The 22,469-nt window shown below is 40.4% G+C and overlaps 1 protein-coding gene across 1 annotated transcript; it reads left to right on the forward strand.

The window, feature by feature from the left end:
* The first annotated feature begins 4,753 nt into the window (after positions 1–4,753).
* Positions 4,754–20,546, forward strand: LOC103047590 (uncharacterized). Its single transcript, XM_015605984.3, has 2 exons — positions 4,754–5,614; positions 19,674–20,546. Exons 1-2 carry the CDS (start codon positions 4,754–4,756, stop codon positions 20,499–20,501), a joined length of 1,689 nt encoding a protein of 562 aa, XP_015461470.3. The 3' UTR covers positions 20,502–20,546.
* Positions 20,547–22,469: the final 1,923 nt, after the last annotated feature.

Consider the following 22,469-nt stretch of genomic DNA (forward strand, 5'->3'; position numbering starts at 1 on the left):
GGGCTGGAAAAGCCGCGCAGAGCACGTCTCGAAAGGTGGAGAAAGCAAGGGCGAATTCGGGGGCAGAGAGAACTCTTGAGCCACGCGAATCTGAAGGTCCGATAGTTAGCAGTGAACCCCCGACTTCAAAGAGACGGGGCGCCGGAGCGGCGGCCGAAGGACGCAGTAGAGAAGAGAGATCTATGTCTGCACCTTGCAAGATGCGCTGACGCAGTGATGGCTGAACCAGAGGCGGGCAGAGAGAGCGAGCACCCGCAGGAGGAGGGGCTGGAGCGGCGGTGGAGAGGGAGAAGGAGCCGTCATGAACCCGTGGAGCTTGGACGGAAGGCTGGGGAGCCTGAGCACCTGAGGAGAGAGCACAAGGAGTAGGGAGCAAGGCCGGCTGCTGAACGGCCTGGAGGGGGTTGGAGGGAACGGGAAGAGGGAGAACAGAGGAGACGGAAGGAATAGAGACAGGGGGAAGGGCAGAAACAGGGGGAACGTGTGAAGGAGCTGGGCCACTGGCGGAAGGAGCAGAAAGCGCAGGAGGCGGAAGAGCGGAGAGAGAAAGGAGCGGAGCAGAAAAAGGAGGAGATAGACGAGAGAAGACAGAAGCCCGAGCCGTTCCGGGCCGGGTGAAAAGGAAGCCGGGCGAAGGGTCCGCCTCGCCGGCAGGGGGGGTCGAGCAGCTGGAAGGAACCTGAGCGGGGCGGCCGCGCCGCCTGGGTGGAGAAGGGGCGGTGTCGATGCAGCTCGCAGGAAGCCCGGCAGGGGACCCCCGAATGGCAGCATCAGAGGCGAGCAGGAGAGAGAAGAGTGTTCTTTTGGGAGCCGAGCGGGCGAAATGGATTCCGCGATTCCGTAGGGCCCTCTGTAAACCAGCGACGGTCCAGTCAGACATGGAGTGGGCCGGAACCGGAGGTGGAGGAGGCATCGCCCGGGAGGTAGAAGCCACAGGAGAGTTGTCCTGTCGAAATTCACGCCGGGAGCGCTGAGCAGGAGTAGACGAAGGCTGAGATGAAAGGCGGCTGCGCCCGGAGCCCGAGAGGGCAGTGCGGGTGCGGCTACGCCGAGCCGGGGAGCGATGTTCCTGGGCCGGGGAGATGGAGCGCCGGGCTGCTGGGCGGCCACGCCGGGCCGAGGTGCGATGTTCCTGGGCCGGGGAGATGGAGCGCCGGGCTGCTGGGCGGCCACGCCGGGCCGAGGTGCGATGTTCCTGGGCCGGGGAGATGGAGCGCCGGGCTGCTTGGCGGCCGCGCCGGGCCGGGGGGCGATCTTGCTGGGCCGGGGAGATGGAGCGTTGAGCAGCGGGGCGGCCACGCCGGGCCGAGGGGCGATCTTGCTGGGCCGGGGAGAAGGAGCGCTGAGCAGCAGGGCGGCCGCGCCGGGCCGAGGGGCGATCTTGCTGGGCCGGAGAGTTAGAGCGCCGGGCAGGGGGGCGGCCGCGCCGGGCCGAGGAGCGATCGGGCTGAGCCGGGGAGTTGGAGCGCCGAGCAGCGGAGCGGCCACGCCGGGCCGAGGAGCGATCAGGCTGGTTGCGGGAGCGGCCACGCCTGGCCGGGGAGCTGGAAACCACCGAACCGGCCTGGGCATCGGGCACCGAGATGATGGGTAGAGGCCCAGGGATCGGATGAGACACACCGGCAGATGAGGAGCCCGAGAACAACTCGGGATCCGAGGCATCCAGATCAATATCCATTGTAGCAGTGACTGAGAACTCGACGTCACGTGAGTTTGTTCGTCACGGAGGTGAGTTGTGACTTGGAGGTATATATAGGGTGAAGGGGTGGAGCTTGTAATTGAGGCGCACTTCATATCCCAAAATTTTGTTAATCCTTAACAACACCTTTATACAGAAGTGGGTAAAATAAATTATATTGGGCAGATATAAACTGCTTGTGTTTTATATACAATATTGGCAAAAACAATCCCATTTTTATTTTCAATATTGTATATAAAACACAAGCAGTTTATATCTGCCCAATATAATTTATTTTACCCACTTCTGTATAAAGGTGTTGTTAAGGATTAACAAAATTTTGGGATATGAAGTGATATACAATTAATTATATTTCTTACAATTAATTATTGTAAGAAATTCTTACAATTAATTATATTTCTTACAATTAATTATATTTAATTAAATTTCCCTAAATCATATAACATGCCCATCTATCAAAAAGTAAGATTCAACAGAAATGGAGATACAAGGAATGTGTTTCCTACAAGCCAGATTGTCTCTTCTTCTTCTGGTAGAATTCTGGTGCTAATGACACCACCAATAATCATACCTGTAAGTCCAACACATGCATATTTTATTATTAACTTATCACAGCCTAATTAGGAGTTAATCATTATGTATTAATATTGCTCTCTAAGACATATAGAAGCTATTACTTCATAATGAATTATTAAATTTTACTTCATAATTAATGAATCATAAATGAGTCATAGTGTAAGCACACACATATGCATTCTTTATCTGTATAAAAAAATGATTCATTAATTACTAATACATAAATCAATAATTTAGATCTGAATAAACCCAAATATTTTTTTTAATTTAACCTAAAAACCTCAAGTTAATACTCACACTGATCATGACCCTTCATCTAGCAATGCTGCCAATCAGCCTTCTTAACTCTTCAATAGAAGTGTTACAAAATAAAAATTCTGGGTCATTATTTATGAATTTTTTATGTAATGTAATTTACAGTCGTATTATAGCTAAAAAAAAAAAAAGAAAACAGCGACATACTTTTATTAAACTGTGTGTTTCTGAAATGAGTTAAAGTGGGTTTTTTTTTTCATTTAAATTTAAAAATGTTCTGCATTGTATGTTTAATATTAAATTCATTCATTCAAAAGGAAGAAAAATATATGGAATTATTTAGTAACAAAAAAGTGTTAAACAAATCTGAATGTGTTTCATATTTTAGATTCTTTAAAGTAGCACCTCTTGCTTAAATGACAGATTTGCACATAACTTTAATTTCTTTTTTCTTTAAATTTAATTACATTAATTTCTTGCTTATTAGGCTCCGTTCACATTACAAGCCACATTGCTTAAATTTGTTTTTTGCTTAGACCAGATTAGACCGGATCTTGACTGTTTACATTCACAATGTAAGTGAGCTGTATCTGTGTGTAATGCCATAACTTTAAAACCTGGATCTGCATGTTATGCAGCAAGTGAACAGTCAGCTCTTCAAATCAGGTGATGAAGTATAGAAGTATAGAAAGGTGTCATGTAGGTGATGATGACAGGGTGTTGTAAACTTGTAAACTTCTGTGTGAAACCAAAACTAACCGGACGACTAAATGTACCAATCACAATGTAACAAACACATGGACCTTCTGTGGGTCTAGGCTCTGGTTTAGAGTTCTAAACAGGCTGGTGATTACTTTAACCTATTAACATGCTTTGACCTGTTTACGGGCTACAGGTGCACTGTAAGCCCGGATAAGTTGAATTTACTTAAAAAAATGGAGGAAACCAGTTGCCTTAAAAAAGTTAAGTAATGGGTAATGAAAACTTAAGTTAGTATAACTTAGAACATCAAGTTATAACAACTAAAGGGGAAGTGATTTAACTTTTTTTATTTTTGTTATACTGTAAGACCAGATACATTGAGTTCACTTAAAAAAAAAAATGAGGAAACTGGCTGTCTTAAAAAAGTTAAGTAATGGAGAATGAAAACTTAAGTTAGCATAAATTAAAACATCAAGTTATTACAACTAAAGAGAAGCTTGATTTATTTGTAAGGTAGCCCAGGGGGAATCACTACACACTGATGCTGAGTGTTGGTCAGAAACTGTTGGACACACCCAGTATGCAAATAGATTGTGACAGAAGCCAATGGAAAAGAAGCTGTTAATGGCAACAGTCTAAACTCAGTTATTGTTAACTGAGTTGGTTAAACTCAAAGATTTCAGTTTGAATGCTTATTTGCCCACAAATGTTTAACTAACTCAAAAAAGTTGAGTATTGTTTAGAAATATCCAAGTTTATGTAAAACAGACTAAAATCATTTGAGTTCAAACAACTTCTGGGTTTACAGTGTGTAGGTGATACAAAACCCCTTTTCTCTGCAGTAAAATAAGTTATTTACATTCTGAAAACTTGAGGGCTATGAAATCTCTTACAGGACACTTGGAGAAGATGCTGTTTTCTCTTCACTCCACTTAATAATTCCAGATCAGTAACAGGAATCAAACTCAAATTCTGCATGTTTGAAAATAGACATAAAAAATAGAAAAACATAATGAAACTAAAGGTTTGGAGGATGTGAACTGTTTGATTTGTATTGATTTTAAAGTCCAGGAAAGAAAAAAAAGATTTTTTTTTTTTATTAAATTTTGACAGTTGCAGATTTACTTGAATATTTTTCTATACTTTCTATTACAATTACAATTATGATTTTCAGGAACGTTCCTTATCAAACATGAAAGCTTTTTATGTAATTCTTGACTAGAATTCCTTAAGATTTAGGGGTAATGTAAAGTTACTATACAAGCTTATGACACTATTCTGTATCCTGATAAAGCATTATGAGTACTGGTTTATAATAATAATAAAAATGATACAGGCTTACAGTCCAGTGTATGGTAGGATAAACTGATGGCAGATGCTTGTTAATGCCTGGGTTTTGCATATTCAGGCCATGCAAGGCCCATTACAAACATATTAACATATTCCAGCTTCGGGCTGATAAAATTTTGGTGTCCGAGAACGAGAGGGGATCATTGTGATGAGAGCATCACTGCAGTCGAAATGGAGACGATTTCTATGGACAAGTCGCTGTTCGCAATCATCTGCAGCCCGTTCTGTGGCATGGCCACCCTGCTGAACATCTTCTTTTTCTTCTGTTTGAACATGCCTGCGGCGGGGGTGAACCTTCGCCAGCCTCTGCAGTTCTTACTGATGGTTCAGATCTGCAACTCCACAGTTCAGCAGTTCATCGTCCTGATCTCCATCGTCCTGTCCTTTCTTTCCGCTCCGGACGGGCTGCTGGTCATAAACGTGGCCTTGACCTTCCAGACCTACTGCTCCAACTTCGCCACGAGTGCCTGGATCAGCATTTTCTACTACATGAAGATCGTTCCACAGCACTGGGCCTTGTTCGTCTGGATCAAGAAGAACATTAAGGCCACAGTTTTTACTGGATTCATCTTCCATCAGTTCTTGCTTCTGTCTGCGCTGACCATGGGTGCCATGTCCTACCTAGACCTGGCCTCGACGAGCACCAACTCAACCACCACCCATCAGAACGCAACGGGGGTGAGCGGAGCTGTTGTTGAAAACGAGCCTCTCTTGATTTTGGCCACCAGGGTGTTTGTGGTGTATTTAAGTTTCCCCATCATCTCGCTGGTCATTACTTGGGGAAGAACCTTCGTCTATCTCCGGGCGCACATCAAACGGATGGAGGAGACCACCGGTTCATCCTCCAGAGCTCAACATAAGAACCAGATGAGGGTGACCGTCATGGGCATGGTGCAGACCGCCTTGTTCCTCCCCAGCAGCCTGTGGGCCATGTTTTTGGCTCTGCTGTTTGGATCACCCCTCTATCAAGCAGTGGACTACGACAAGCACATCACCATGACCTTCTCCTCCGTGTCTGGGCTAGCGAATATCGTGTGTTTGGGCTTTTCGCAGTCTGTTTTCAGGCTTAGGGTGATACCCATAGTGAGGAGGGTTAAAAAGGCATTCGGATTGAAAGTCCAGGCTGAACAAAGTTAAATATTGGTTCAAAATGACTTATGTTGTGGGATTCTAGGAACTAGGAAAATTCTAACATTTTATCTGAACTCAGTTTAGTTATTCATTTGGTTATTTGTATAAATGTTCCTAAGAGTAAATAAATGGTCTGATGGGATGTGTATTGGTTTCTTGAAGATGCGTAACCATGCTTTAAGTGGGTCCCAAAGACTGCGTTCACACAGCACATAAAAGTGGCCCAAATCCGGTCTTTTTCATCTTTTGTGATGTACAGTAGATACAGCAAAAACACACTGAATCTGACATTTTCAATTCCACATTGATTTGAGAAGAGAAAATAGACACAAGTAGACAGGAAAATGCACGGCAGCTGTGAATAAGAGTTTCAGTGGTGGTTTAATAAGGTAACAGAGCTCATAAATAGTTGGATTGATGACCAATGTTCCAATAATACAGAAAGAAGACTTGTGTCACAACCGCTCACAGCAAGGCTCAGGTGAATCCTCAATAATAATCCCAGCTGCAGTCTGAACTCTTGGGATTATGACAAGATTAAAACAACTGAAACTTCACGTGAAGCATTGCTGAGTATTAGTTACACAGCATATACTGTTCATAGGTCAGATATGGGACACAGTACATTAAAACTATTGTGTGACCATTCTGAAATAAACATCGGATTTGGTGAGAAAATTGGACATTTAGCTGCTGTATGAACATAAGCCTAGCGATAATATAATCCCATGTGTCTAAAGTGAAAGCTGAATACTGAACATATAAGAGGCTGTGTTTCATAAAAAATATATATATATAAAAATAAAAATCTGGGTTATGCCTTAAGCTGTAAGATGCTGGTAATTTAGCAAAATGCTATACTAAGGTTATCTTATAGATAGATGTGCAAGGCACTCATTGCTATCTTACACCCCACCAACAGTCTATTATCATGCCATCCACCAGCATCATTTAAATAGAAACAGAGCGTGTAAATATTTCTGGTCAGGAATTGTATTGATGTATTGCTATCTTGCAACAGAAAACACAGGTGCTCCACTGACTAAATGTTATTTTATTGTTATGCTCAAATGGACAAAGAGCAGTGCACAAACCCATAGTATAGTGCCTGTTTGCAGCTATGCAAACTTTTACATCAACAATAAACAGCCTGAATAAACAGGTTAGATTCCTCAGCTGAGAAGTGTTGGACACGCCCAGGTAGCTGCGCCCATGAAACAGCAATCTGCCAAGGTCAGAGCGCACCTGACTCTCAAAGGAAATACACAGTAGGAACAGCAAAGACACAGTGGCAAGCTGTAAATCAAGCTGTGCAGTGCTTGGTTGACGGATCACCTGTAGATCACTGAAATACTGCAAAAACCTTGTATATCCTTTTGTGAATATGGCATTTGTCCTGTAAAGTGTATCAGAATTTTTTTAATGAATAAAACAGTATAAATGCTCCAAAACTGACTTGGATTAAAATGATTTAAGACTAACTTTCATTAAAGGTCATTAAAATCTGTTCCTTCTCCTGTGAAGATACCATATTAAAGATACAAGGTTTATGCATATTACATGATATATAGGCTTTGAAAAAAATACATATAGTAGTTTATTGCAAACTTTGAACACACATGCTGTCTTTTACATCGTGTCTTTTCTTTTGATCTATTTTCTTGATGAATGGGTCAACATGGCCTGAAATAAACTTGTTTTACATTGACTCCTATTGAAAGTTCAGAAGGTTGTTGTTTTGGAGATACATGTTTTTCACCAGACAGAAATGATATTAGCTTGCCTGTGCAGGGAAGCGTTCTTCTCCTTTACTGAACATAGATTTAATATGCATCAGTCATTCAGTATGTTCTGAAGAGAGAAGCAGATGAAAATGATCGTGCTGTATGAAAGCTGCTGTCATGCTAAAGCTGTTGTTGGTAGTACAATAAATGCATTTAACAGCATAATGTTACCATAGCTCAAATTCAAGCACTATAAAATAATAAAGCTGTGAAAAAGCATGACTTTTTTCTCTTTCAGTTTCTTCATTTCCTTCATTGTTAACTGAAAACAGAAGAAGACAACAATTAGTTATAACATTATTACCACCTCTTTGTTTCTACACTCATTTTCCATTTTATCAGCTCTACTGATCATATAGTAACAGTGATTAGCATGGTGGTGGTGTATGAGGTGTGTGTTGTGCTGATGGTACAAGTTGATCAGATACAGCAGTGCTGCTGGAGTTTTTAAACACCTCAGTGTGCTGTGGGCAGCATCCTGTGGTCACTGATGAAAGACTAGTGGAAGACAAACACAAACTGTGTAGCAACAGATTCAGAGCTTCTGTCTCTGATTTTACTTTATCTACAAGGTGGAGCAGATATAGAAAGGAGTGTCTTATAGAGTGGAACCACTGACTTAAGCTGTCAGCGTAGCATGGTTAACATAGACACCATGGACTCCATGCTTATTGCTATCTTACACCCAGCCAACAGTCTATTTTTACACCTTCTGCCTGCATCATTCAAATAGCTACTGTGCTTGTGAAAAATATCTATGCTGATGGGTGTGGTGGTCTGGAAATAAGGTGTGTTCAGGTAAATTTATGTCGTATTGCTATTGTGGTAATGGAGAACACAGTTGCACCACTGACTGAAAACAACCTTGACAGAGTTCAACAGTTACACATTTATATTAAAGTAAAAAATACCAAGCCGCCAAGGTCAGTACACTCCTAGTAGTTTCTCTCAGTAGCTAGCTTGCTAGCTAACTTTCCAGTTCCACCTTAAATGGTGCAATAGACAGCAGGGGCTGCAAAATTTAAGGAAAACGGAATAATATAATACAATAAAAGCTCATCAAAGCAAAGTTGTATACCCCCTGTACACTGCACTGATTCTAATGGGCTTCCTGTCCTCCCCTAAGGTTCTAATAGTACCTGTACCTTGAAGTCAAACACTCGACTTCTTAAGCCTGGATGATCTCAGCACATCTTTCATTCAGACCTCAGTCTAGATCACCTGAGGCGATCTCTGACTGACAAAAGCATGAACTCCAGCATGATTGATTTTTTTTTAAAGAGCTCCACATAAAGGCCTGCGCATGTCTTTTTTATTCGCTGCTCTGGCTCATACATGTGCAATTTATCCTTGGGTCCAAACTCAAGTTCTTATCATAAATCACTAAGAAACGTACTGTTTACTTTAGAAACACAAAGACTAAATTCAAAACTATAATAATACCCATGATAACACAAAGAAAACCGAATAGAATTACAGTTATCTTCCATGTTTTCAGTGCGTGAATGGTAGTTTAGGAGGGTGGTGTTTCCACGTCTACTCTACTGCTGTTCTGTACTGTTTCTCACAGGCAGATGAAAGAGGTAATCTACTAAAAAGAACAGTGCTTGTGCATTGGTTTTGATTTATATTTATTTGATTGCAGATCTGCACAACAGTCAGGAGGAATTTTGGATCATTTCTCTTCACAAAACTGTTTCAGTTCGCTCTCTTAAGGTCATGCCACAGCATCTCAATTGGGTTGAGGTCAGGACTCTCCAGAAGGCGTATTTTCTTCTGTTGAAGCCATTCTGTTGTTTATTTACTTCTATGTTTTTTGTCGTTGTCCTGTTGCATCATCCATCCTCTATTGAGCTTCAGTTGGTGGACATTTCTGCAAAATGTCCTGGTAAACTTGGGAATTCATCTTTCCATTGATGACGGCAATCCCTCCAGACCCTAAGGCAGCAAAGCAGCCATAAACCATGATGCCCCCTCCACCATGTTTTACAGTTGGGATTAGGTTTTGATGATGGTGTGTTGTGCCTTTTTTCTCCACACATAGCGTTGAGTGTTCCTTCCAAACAACTCAAATTTGGTTTAATCTGTCCTCAGTATATTTAGCCAGTAGTGCTTTCGAACATCCAGGTGCTTTTCTGCAAGCTTCAAACAATGTACAGCAATGTTTTTTTGGCACAACAGCAGTGGCTTCCTCTGTGGTTTTCTCCCATGAAGGATTCATCCTCACCTCATTGATCATTCTGTGCTGTGCTCTTGCAGCCATCTTTACAGGACGACCACACCTAGAGAGAGTAGTAGCAGTAACAGTGCTGAACTTTCTCCATTTGTAGACCGTCTCTCTTACTGTGGACACATGAACATCAAGGCTTTTTAGAGATACTTTTGTAACCCTTTCCAGCTTCATGCAAGTCAACAATTCTTGAACGCAGGTCTTCTGAGAGCTTTTTTCACATCAAGCAATGCTTCTTTAAAAAAGCAAACTCAAAACTGGTGTGTTTTTTTTTTTATAGGACAGGGCAGCTTTAACCAGCACATTCAATCTCATCACATCCTGGCTCAAATTAGCTCTTAGAACATTCGATAGCCTAGGGGTTCACATACTTTTATACTTTTTCCCCCCTCACTGTGAATGTTAACATGTTGTGTTCAGTAAAACCATGCAAACATATATTTTTTTTGTGTTGTATTAATTTAAGCAGACTGTGTTTGTCTATTGTTTTGACTTAGATGAAGATCAGAACACATTTAATGACCAATTTGTGCAGAAATGCAAGTAATCCCAAAGGGTTCACATGCTTTTTCTTGCAACTGTATATCTATATTTTAGATCTAGCTGCAGCCAAAACATGTATGGCTATGGCTGGTTAGCATAGAGGCTAGTTTTTCTTCTCCTGATTCTTGCGTCTGAGATATGGGACTATTTCATAGTTTTCATGAGCAAATCATGAGCTAATCTCTGTGCTAACGTTCAAAAAGAGTGCCAAGAGTTCACCATGCATTATGTAACTCGACCCTGTGCAATACTGCAGCCGTCGTTAGAACTCCATGGCGGTTAATAGCCCTATTATTGATGGCTCATTATGCGCAGACATCGCTCTCTCTCTAACCACTGAACATTTTTTCATGGTGGTTCAAGGACTGTCTGAAGATGCAGCAGCTTGAGCACTAGCTGGAACAAAATGAGGTCATTAAGGATCTGCAGATCAGCTTCTGGGAGATTCCTCACAGGCCAGGCTTCTCTTCAATCTACATGGAGTGCAAATGCATTGATGAGATTCTGGTGATTGTAACACACTGCCATATGCTTGGGGCTGATTACAGGCTGCTTCTCAATGCTGGTTTTTATGCAGTTCTTTCCACCAATCTGCAGACATGGCAGCAGTTTCCAAGGAACTCGCTGACAGCTCCTGACGGTTGCATCTAGCTTTCTACCACTGACCCCATTATGGCGTGCCAGACCTTGGACAACTGACTGATAGGTACTTTCATGGTCAGGAGTAATGCGTACCTTCTTTAGATCCTGACAAATTAGGCCGATAAAGGGCTTGAGTGGGTCTAAAGATGTATTGATGCAAGTGAAGAAGGCAATTCTTATGCTGAGGTTATTTTTATTACGCTAATAAGGAAAGGTAAGTTACACTGTACATGCTAGATTGTATCTAAAGTGCCTTAAAAATGTACACTGTAGACCACTTCAATTTCTAAATCAGTTTCTCTGATGTTGCTATTAATAGGTTGATGTTTGAGTAAAAAGAACATTGTTGTTTTATTCTATAAACTAAAGGCAACATTTCTACCAAATTCCAAATGAAAATTTAGTCATTCAGAGCATTTATTTGCAGAAAATGAGAAATGGCTGAAATAACAAAAAGATGCAGAGCTTTCAGACCTCAAATAATGCAAAGAAAACAAGTTCATATTCATTTAAGAGTTTTGAAATCAATATTTACTGGATTTTAATGTTTTAATGCATCTTGGCATGTTCTCCTCCACCAGTCTTACACACTGCTTTTGGATAACTTTATGCCTTTACTCCTGGTGCAAAAAATCAAGCAGCTCAACTTGCTTCGTCCATCTTCCTCTTGATTTAGGTTTTTAATTTGGTAATATCAAAGAAACTCATCATTTTAAGTGGTCCTAAAAAGAGCTGTATTTCCACCCCCTTCTTGGACTCCTTATGGCTTGCTTTCAAAAATAGTGGATTACATGGCTAATAGTTGTCCTTTGGCTCTCTGCAGCTCCTTGAGAGTGACCATGGCCCTCTTGTCTGTTTCTCTAATTAGTGCTATTTTAGTCTGGGTTGTTAGTTAAGGTGGATGGCCATGTCTTGTTGGGTTTGCGGTGTGCAGTGCCATACTTCTCCCATTGATAAGAATTAATAAGATATTCATAGCTTGTGATATCTTTTTTTTATAACATAACCCAGCTTTACCCAGTTCTCTTAACTCCAGAACTTTATGTCTGACTTGTCTGGTGAGTTCCTTGGTCTTCATGGTGCTGTTTGATCACAAATGTTCTCTACCAAAACCTCTGAGGCCTTCACAGAACAGGTGTACTTATACTGAGAATAAATTACACACAGCCGACTCTACTTATTGATTAGGAGACTGAATGCCACTCTAGGTTTTATTTAAGAGAACAGGAGACTGAATACAAATGTTTTAATGTTTTAAACATTTTTTCATAATAAATCCATATTATTTTCTTTTGCTTCTTGGTTTTTTTTTCATCTTCATTTCTGACTTACCTTCATTACAAGAACTACAAGAAATACCAATCTAGTTGTGACCTAGATTCATTGATCATTCATGTAAAGAATATAGCAATCTTATGACTATGCATGCATTATGTATCCGTTTTTCCTGTTTCTGGCAAAAGTCAGTGAAAGATTGAGTCAATGAAAACTTTTTAAACATTTTATGTTGTATCTAAATGAATTCTAGTCCAAAAATAGCTTTGCCATTTCATGTTCTGGACAAAACAGAATTTTGAAATGCAACGAATCAAGAAAATAAAAGGGAAAAATAAATCAAAGTTAAAGAAAAAAAAAAACATCAAAGTTGTGTGGCTTCAGAGTTTTTTACTATGCACAATAACCTGAATTGACTTTGTGTTGTGGCTTTGGTCAGGAAGCAAACCGTTCTCCCTCTAATCTTGTGCTGGACGCTCATCTATCGTCAGCTATCTCATCGTCGGATCTCAGCCCACCAATTCCACCAATCACAAAGTGAATTGTGCACATCCTCACAATCAAGCAGACCTAAAACCTGTTCGATTAATCTGTTCTAATCTTGAACTGTGCCCTAGGTTTGATTAATATTTATTAGATATACCGTTTTCATAACAATTCCAAAAAGGTGAAACACAGCGCATATGGATTTTACCCATGGTTTCATGTGAATCGCTGAATCACATAACATAATATAAAGTAAAAATGGATAACATATAACATGATCACCATGTTAAATATTGATTCAAATAAAATTGTATTTATTTGATCAGAAATAACACAGTCTAAAATAGAGCAAAATTTGGTAATACTTTACTTGGATGGTCCATTTGATGGCCTCTTTGATGCTCAACTAACATTCAACTACATGTCTATTAAATGTAAATGAACTAAAAGGTGAAAGTAAATGATTCTCTATTGAATATAACCCTACATTCATCTCTAACCCAAACGCTTATCTTAATATTTTAGAATTGGGTTTAGGGTTAGATTTTAAGCTTAAGGTTAAGGTTAGGATAAGGGTTAAGTGTAGGGTTTGATTTTATGGTTGATTAAGGGTTAAGGTTAGGGTTAGGTGTATGGTTAGGTTCTATTTTGAATAATTTACATTTAACATAGGGTTAAGTTAAATTTAATGGACAATTAATTCAGTGTTAGTTGAATGTCAGTTGAGCATCAACAAGGCCATAAAATGGACCATCCAAGTAAAGTGTTATCCAAAATTATTCTATATTCTTATACTGGTCTCTGGTTTAGTTACTGCATGTGCCCCTGATATAGAGAGGGGCGGAGGGCTGTCAACTAAGAAATTTGGGGAGGTGGGATTGGGTGGTCTTGTGGCCTCGTCTCCTTGTCCATAATTTTCCTTTACAGTGCAATCACAAACAAGATGCCAGAATTCATTTCATCAGTCTTTTGGTTTTAAAATATCATACTGGAAGAAAACTTGGACAAACCAATGTGAAGAAAGAAACGAAGAAAGGAAGGACATATTAGAACCCAAGGATGTGCATCAACATAATTCTTTACATTCAGCACTCAAGCATCAGCCAATCACACACAGAAACAACCTCTCAACTGGAATCCACTATCCACCTGGAGGACGGAATCAGCACTAAGGGCAATGACCCAGGATGGAGTGCCAATCCATATCTAGGCAGACATACATAAACACATTCACAAACATACAGAACAAGTTCAGTTGCGCAATTTCCTCACTATATAAATATTCCACAGCCAACTGTCAGTGATATTATGACAAAGTGTAAGTGACTGTGAACAACAACTCTAGAATTGGCAAGGCCTCATCTGCAATGGCCCGCCTGTCCAAGAGAGTGTGGGACAACTCCATGCTTACCATCAAGACAAAGATTACTGTATACCATGCCTGTGTGCTGACCACCCTGCTGTTTAGTAGGGAGTGCTGGACTTTGTACTCACGCCAAAAGCGCAGACTCAATAAATTTCACTTCTGCTGCCTTAGAAGAATCTTAGGCATCTCTTGGCAGGACCACATTTCCAACAAAGAGGTCCTAGTGCGGGCAAGAACCACCAGCATGTTCGCCCTGCTTACAAAGCAACGCTTGCGGTGGCTCGGCCATGTGACCCGCATGCACAATGGCAGAATACCCAAAGATATGTTGTTTGGCAAGCTTGCCACTGGCTCTAGACCCAGAGGAAGGCCCAAACTTCGGTACAAAAATATGTGCAAGCAGGATCTCAAAGCAGGTGGCATCATATTATCATGCATTGAAGCAGTGGCAGCAGACCGCAGTGCCTGGAAACTCATCGTTGAGTCAGCTGTTAAGATGTCAGAACAGGGGAGAGAAGAGCGGTGGGAGGAGAAAAAGGCACGCAGATGAATGAAAGCAAAATCGGCACCTGCAGTACCAGAAACCGACTTCACTTGCAGCACCTGCAATAGGGTCTGTCGCTCCAGGATCGGGCTCTAGAGTCACAGCCGGCACTGTAACTCAACCACAGACTGATATCCATGGCACAATTTCCATTGTCTCTCGAGACAGATGGATGCCAACCAGGTTATGGTGTGGGGTTGTCTATCAGGAGTTTGCCATGGCCCCTTAGTTCCAGTGAAATGAACATGACTGCTCTGCTTTGGTGTGGAAGAACTTGACTGGCCTGACCTCAACCCAATAGAACACCTTTGGAATAAATTATGCTTCATTTACGCTGCTTTGACGCATTAACACACTTCAATGTAACTCATTTATTTGAATGGGAAGTGTCAGCTCCATCAGATGCAGTCACACGGTGCATCATGGGTCCAATGCATCAATTCAAACTTTATGCAAATGAATCCATTCAAAGTGATGTGTATATCCAATAAAAGAGCAGGTGTTTGCCTGATACATATCCTCCACGCAGAATGTCACAGGGATGCCTTTGTAACACCCACATGCATGCGACCAGTTGGAGGGGGCAGTGTGTTTATGTGTGTTGATGCAACAGAGTAGTGTAAATGCAGCGTTAGAGTGGAGAAAGTAAGCCAGGTCTTCTTGTCCAACATCAGTGTCTGACCTCCCAAATGTGCTTCTGGGGGCTCCAAGTGGTCCAGCGGGCTAAGCGCTGCCACTATAATCAGGAGATCGTTGGTTTGAATCCTGTTTATGTAGCTTGCCATTGGCTACCGGAGCCCTGAGAGAGCACAATTGGACTTGCTCTCTCTGGGTGGGTAGATGGCGCTCTCTCTCCACATCACTCGAAAAGGGTGCTTTCTCTTAGCACAAGGCGTCTGTGAGCTGATGTATCAGAACCGAGTCGCTGCACTTTTCTCTGAGCTCGCTGGTGTTGGGGCATCACTAGTGTTGGGGGAGTCCTTATGAGTGGGTTGGGTAATTGGCTGTGTAAATTGGGGGGAAAATGGGAAAAAATTATATATATATATAAAAAAAATTTGCTTCTAAATGAATGGTCAAAAATTCCAATAAACACACCCCTAAGCCTTATGGACCAACATCATATTGAACCTTATGAATTAAGAATGGGATGTCACTTAATACCATGTCATCTGTTAAACATGCTGGAGGTACTGTTAGGGCATCAGAATATATGGTTTCAGGCGGAACTTTGTCACTGGTGTTGATGATATTTGATGATATTGATTAATATTGATGTTGGTGCTTATTGATGGTTATGAATCAGTCTGAATTGTATATAGCTTCACTGTTAGCTCAGATTCATTTAAATCCTGCTACAGAGATAGAATAATTCTTAACAGTACAGATAGAAAATTCCTCAAAACAAACCGAATGGCAATTCAAACAGCAGTGTTGTGTATTAATAAAAGCAGCAGAGGAACACTGCTTAAGCTTTAATAAGCTTTATTTGTGTTGCTTATTTGTCCCTGATGGTTCTGATGCTTGTGTTTTAATAGTGCAAAATGAATAAGCATGAATAAATATAATTGAATTACTCATAAAATTGGATGAAATGGATTTTAAATCAAATGAAGGTGAACAGAATGTGGCCTGGAATGTGGAACAAGACAACTCTCTCTTAATCCAGGTGTGAGATTTGTAAATTATAAACAGAAAGGACAAGGCCCATTAACTGTCATTAGCATATTCTAATTTCAGGTGTGACAGTATTTGGATGTCGTGCCAATGAATGATATTAAAAACTGGAGATGACTCAACATTTTCAGTAAAGAGTTCAGTTCAGACAATCAATCAAGGTTTATGTATTGTTCTGTGCCATCACTTCTGAAAACATCTTCATATCATGCTTTTTTTACTATTATATATAAACAAAAAAACAGAAGCTGCTGATTCCCTTGTTAGTTGGTATATTTAATAGTACAGTATATACGTTGTGATAGAGTCCAATCACAACTTTATGACCACCTTCTTGTATCTACACTTACTGTGCATCTTATCATCTCATCAAAGTTAATTATTTGAATGTCTTGCCCTCTCAATGTGTGTTAATGTGCTAATGAAAAAAGACCATCAATGATGAAACTGGCTTTCATCAGGACCGCCCCCAGGAAAAGGCAACACCAAGACCAAGAGTTACCTCTGTTGTATAGGATAAGTTCATCATAGTTACCAGCCTCAGAAAAGCAACAGCACCCCAAATAAGAGCACCTAAATGCTTCACAGAGTATTTTGGTTTGTTTAACACTTTAAAGTTACTATATGATTCCTTATGTGTTCCTTCATAGTCTAGATTACTTCAGTATTCTTTAACAACATAGCAAAAAAATACTCTGAAAGCTCTTTTCGGATAGGCATGGCTCACATTCACATATACAGGGGTTGGACAATGAAACTGTAACACCTGTCATTTTAGTGTGGGAGGTTTCATGTCTAAATTGGAGCAGCCTGGTGGTCAATCTTCATTAATTGCACATTAAGCACCAGTAAGAGCAGAGTGTGAAGGTTCAATTAGCAGGGTAAGAGCACAGTTTTGCTCAAAATATTGCAATGCACACAACATTATGGGTGACATACCAGAGTTCAAAAGAGGACACATTATTGGTGCACTACTGGCGCATCTGTGACCAAGACAGCAAATCTTTGTGATGCATCAAGAGCCACAGAATCCAGGGTAATGTCAGCATACCACCAAGAAGGACCAACCACATCCAACAGGATTAACTGTGGATGCTGTAATAGGAAGCTGTCTGAAAGGGATGTTCGGGGGCTAACCCGGATTGTATTCAAAAAACCTAAAACCACGGCTGATCAAATCACGGCAGAATTCCGTGTGCACCTCAAGTCTCCTGTTTCCACCAGAACTGTGCTTCTTGTGTAGAGAAGTGTTTTTTGTCAGTCAAATTAGCTCTAGACCACACCTTTAAACTAATAAATAATAAATAAACTATTAAATTGGATGAAGAGCAGATCACATTTTATGGCACAATTATGCAAAAAAACGAACTTTTTAAAGGGCTCACATGCAGCATCCACATGACCGGTGGGTTTGCCAGCCGTGACACTACATGACAGGTAGAAAACATGCCTCAGCTCATCTCATAGCATGTAAGTAACCTACCACCGTTCTGCTTTCATGGATGAGGTGATCTAAATTTCCTGGCTGGCTCCTGCCTCCTCACACCCTGACACGCAATAAGCTTCCAGGATCGCCATTAACCCAAGAGTTTGCAGAATAGCTGAAGCTTATACAAATTATGTTCATGGAGTGTTACGGATGACTGAAATCATGATCATGAAAACATCCTATTATATCTGAAACAATATAAAAATGCTGTTTTAACTACAGTAGAGGCACACATCTAAATTTATTTTAGATCAGCATGTTTAGAACCCAGTGGAGGTTAAAGCTAATGCTCACACGCAAACCCCATAGAAAAAAAGAAACAAACAACAAACACAAAAACGTATATTAATCCAAAACACACACACACACACACACACACACAGATTATTGTATTAAAGATACTGTGAGTTGAATGGTCAGATAGGTCAGTCAGGCTGGATCTGATATGGAAAGATATGATTATGCTTATTCTGCTGTTTGCTATTGACACTTGTTTTCATCTACTTGTACCCTACAGGCTACAGTGATCAGTAGGTGTCTGCTTCAAGAATCATCATCATGCCATGTTTAACTGATCTGGGTAAAGCCTGTACCATAGGGTAACATCAAGCTGATGTTCCACAAAACCAGGCTGCAGCATTATTTGGAGCGAGCCCTGGTACCAGTATCTCCAAACTGAAAGCCAAGTTCCATATAATAGGGGCTGTTCAGAGACAGGCTGTGAAGTAGCATTAATCATCAGCTCAACCTATCTAAACTGTGCAGCTTTATAACCTATACAAACACAAATATTAGATCAAAACGGATCAGTTTTGGATAAAACTCAGCATTAAGAGACTCAGACTGAATTGAGGAGCAAAATAACCTGATCAGGACATCCCTAGTTCTGAATATATAACATATTTTAAACCATACATACAGAGTTCATGACATAAGCAGAAAAATATTATTAAAATAGACATTTTTAGGACAATGTCGCAACAGCAGATTACAAAAAACCTAAGCTCCTTTAAATACAAACATATATTTTTTTTTTCAAAATAATTGAAATACCAACATTTTAATGCAAATTTGCCTGTAAATTCCAAAAAGTTAATCCTTACAAAAACATTTTTTGCATATCTTAATTAAATTTATATGTTGTCACTCATTCTCACCCCAGTTAAAGAGCTGATAACTTGATGGCATTGATAACAAATAATATGCCTATTGATTATTTATTTTTAAGAGAGTGAAAATGGGAAAAAAAATACATTCATTTCTATTTGGACAATCTTCAGGCTTTCAGTTTTTTTATTTTATTTTCTTAGAACAAATGTGAGGTTCAGACTGTTTTCTTTCTATCCCTCCAATAAAATAATTAAAATGCCAATGTTATATTATTTTTAAACAGTACACATGAAAAAAAGACATTCACCTCAACTATAGGTGATCTATAGGCCCAGTTTTTTTTTATTTCAAATCTTGGTTTTATTAAATTCGCTTATGAACTTCATAACTATTACCAATGCATATTTCTTAAACTACAAGATGCGCTGACTGTGAGCGTGTTTGTGCAGCATTGATCCAGGTGTTTTACATGAGAAACAAAGGTTAGACAAGGTCCATTAAATTCATTTAACAAATCTCACCTTCACCTTATCTGAACCCCATTTGAATGTGGTTAAATTGCATGACTCTTCTGGTCTGGGATCAGGAAGGGTGCATTTATAGATGAGTGCATGGCTGAAGCATCGCCGGTGAGCCACTGATTGAGATGGATAACCTACTGTACGCCATTATTTGCAGCCCTTTCTCGCTCATTGCTTCTATTTTAAATATTTTCTTTCTTTTTTGTCTGCGTTGGCCGGCTGTGGGAATAAACATCTGTCAGCCGCTGCGCTTCTTATTAACGACCGTGTTATGCAATTCGACGGTTCACCAGCTCATCATCGCCATGACCATTGGGCTCGGATTTTTCACGCCACCGGATTGGCTTCTGATAGTAGCCAAATCCTTGACCTATCAGACCTTCTGCGCCAATTTTGCATCAAATGCCTGGATTAGCATTTTTTACTACATGAAAATTGTCCCGCACAAGCATCCCATTTCACTGTGGATCAAGAGGAATATAAAGGTTTTAACGTACAGTGGGTACGTTCTGGAGCAGATTCTACTCTCGTCTTCAATAGCTTTGGGCATGGTTTCGTACCTGTTGCCACCACCACAACCACCACCAGCGCAAAACCCTTCCAACTCAACATCCGCTCGTCTAAACGGGACTAACATAGCACCTGAAACTCTCAGCAGCTTCCTGTTCAAACAGAGCACTAAAGTGTTCCTGCTGTATTCTGCATTTCCCATCTGTGCTCTGTCCATTTCCTGGGGCAGAACCTTCATCTACCTGCGGGGACACATGAAGCGAATGGAGCAGAGCACCAGCCCCTTCTCCCAGCCCCAGCAGCAGAACCAGATGAGGGTGACCGTCATGGGCATAGTGCAGGCGTTGCTGTTCATCCCCAGCAGTGTGTGGAGTCTGATTATATCTATATTCTACTCATCCAACGTCTACAAAAATTTGGACGGCAACAAGCACATCACCCTGACCATCAGCTCCGTATCTGGACTGGGGAATATCGTGTGTCTGGGAATCTCTCAGGCTGTGTTCAGGGTCAGGGTGGCTGCAATTCTGGACAAAATCTGGACCAAACCGGAGCAAACCGAGCAACCTAAAACAGGACCGGATATTTCTGGACATGTTGGGCAGTCTTAGACTGATATGAAACTGCTTTTTATTAGGACTTCTTTTTAGGAAGTTAAAATGGGCATTAATAGTATTTCCTTGTCTAGAGTGATCCACTGAGTCACATTAGTCATGCAGGGCTTTGGAACTTGATTGGTTGATAGGCAGTGGGTGTACCAAGACAGAATGTACCACGTGTGCCATACAAAAGTAATGGTAAATGTTATTTGCATGCATTAAGTAAAGCCAGAATGACATTCTTCTAGAGATTTTGCAAAACCTCCAACAGATTTACTTGCTATGAAGCCTCAATTTTACTACATATATTTTAAATAACTTTATATTCAGGTTATAGCAGTATACTGTTGTTACACTGTAAAAAAAAAGTTTCTTGTAACTTTTACAGCACTTTAACAACAAAAAAGTTAAGCTAATAAAGGATTTTAAAATGACAATAATTCACTGTGGAGAAGGATTACAGCATATTACTGTAGAGCAAGAATAGTAATTTACAGTATTAATGCTTACCTTTTTGGCATAAAGTACATGTATAAAACATTTACGTAAAGTTTATTCAAAACATAAAGTAAACTCTACCCAAACAAAGTGAGAGCACACTGTTGTTTCAGGTCTATTGAGTAGGATATATGTTATTGTCTATAATTGGGTAAAATTTAGGAAGCTTCTGGATATGGTAGATTTTTGGTAGATGTTTTTTGCTGGTAGCTATTTTCACAACAAGATACATTTCTGGGAAACATTTTAAATCATTTTCCCTAGAATGGTATAGTTATATAATGTATGCAAGTTGCAGCTGTTTTCATAGGGCATCTTCAGTTCAGTGTAGTATAGAATTATTTAGTATCTCTTGCTTTGATGACAAATTTACACATCTTTGTGTAAACTATAAAACTGGCACTCATCAAGGCTGCACCAGAAAATGAAGAGCAAGAGTTTCCTCTGTTGCACAGGATGAATACATCAGAGTTACCAGCCTCTGAATGTATTTGCCCCTTACAGATTTATTTTGTTTTTGCATTTTTGTCCTACTTACATTTTTCAGATTATCAGACAAATATCAGACAAAAAACTTTTTAAATTATCAAAAACTATCACTTTGTAAAACCAATCTTACACTTTGTAAAAAAAAGTGTTTGCCCCTGAAACTAATAACTTGCTTGTACCACCCTTGGTGGCAACAACTGCAATGAAGCATTGCTGGTAACTGCCAATGAGCAGTTTTCTCTGAGGAAAAGCATGCCCACAGCATGATGTTGCCACCACCATGTTCTCACAGTTTGTTGAGGGTGATGTGGAGTGGCACACATAGTGCTTTGCATTTAAGCCAAAATGTTCAATCTTCTTTTATATGGTTGCTGCTTTCCTACATGGCTTGTGGCACTCCAAACAGCATTTCTTATGTATTTTTTTTCAACAGTGGTTTTCTTCTTGCCACTCTTTCATGAAGGTCAGATTTGTGGGATGCTGTGATTCTGACACATTCTTCCTACTGGGCTGTGGATTTCTGCAGCTCCTCCAGAGTGATCATGGGCCTCATGGGCTGCTTCTCTGATCAGTGCTCTCCGTGCTGGATCTGTCAGTTTGGATGAATGGCCATGACTTGGTTTTGAATGGTTTGCAGGTGTAGAATACATTATCTATTTTTGGATGATGGCTAGAACAGTGCTCCTTGGGATGCTTAAAGCTTGGGATATGTTTTTATAACCTAACCCTGCTTTAAAATCCTCCACAAGTTTATCACTGACCTGTTTGGTGAGTTCTTTGGTCTTAACTACTGTTCTCTAACAAACCACTGAGGTCTTCACAGAACAAGTGTTCTTATACTGAGACTAAATTACACACAAATGGACTTTATTTACTAAATATGTGACTTCTAAATGCAGTTGATTGCACTGGATTTTATTTAGGGGCATTCTCAGGGGGAATGAATACTCTTGCAAGTCACTGTAGATGTGTCAAACTTTTACATTTTAAAAC

The sequence above is a fragment of the Astyanax mexicanus genome, chromosome 11 (assembly GCF_023375975.1).
Source record: "Astyanax mexicanus isolate ESR-SI-001 chromosome 11, AstMex3_surface, whole genome shotgun sequence".
In the NCBI taxonomy this organism is placed as follows: Eukaryota; Metazoa; Chordata; class Actinopteri; order Characiformes; family Acestrorhamphidae; genus Astyanax; species Astyanax mexicanus.

Coding starts and splice junctions, on each gene's coding strand:
- LOC103047590 (XM_015605984.3), top strand. CDS start 4,754: ATGGAGACGATTTCTATGGACAAGTCGCTGTTCGCAATCATCTGCAGC. Junction 5,615..19,673: donor TGTCTGGGCTAGCGAATATC/GTGTGTTTGGGC, acceptor ACGGTTCACCAG/CTCATCATCGCCATGACCAT.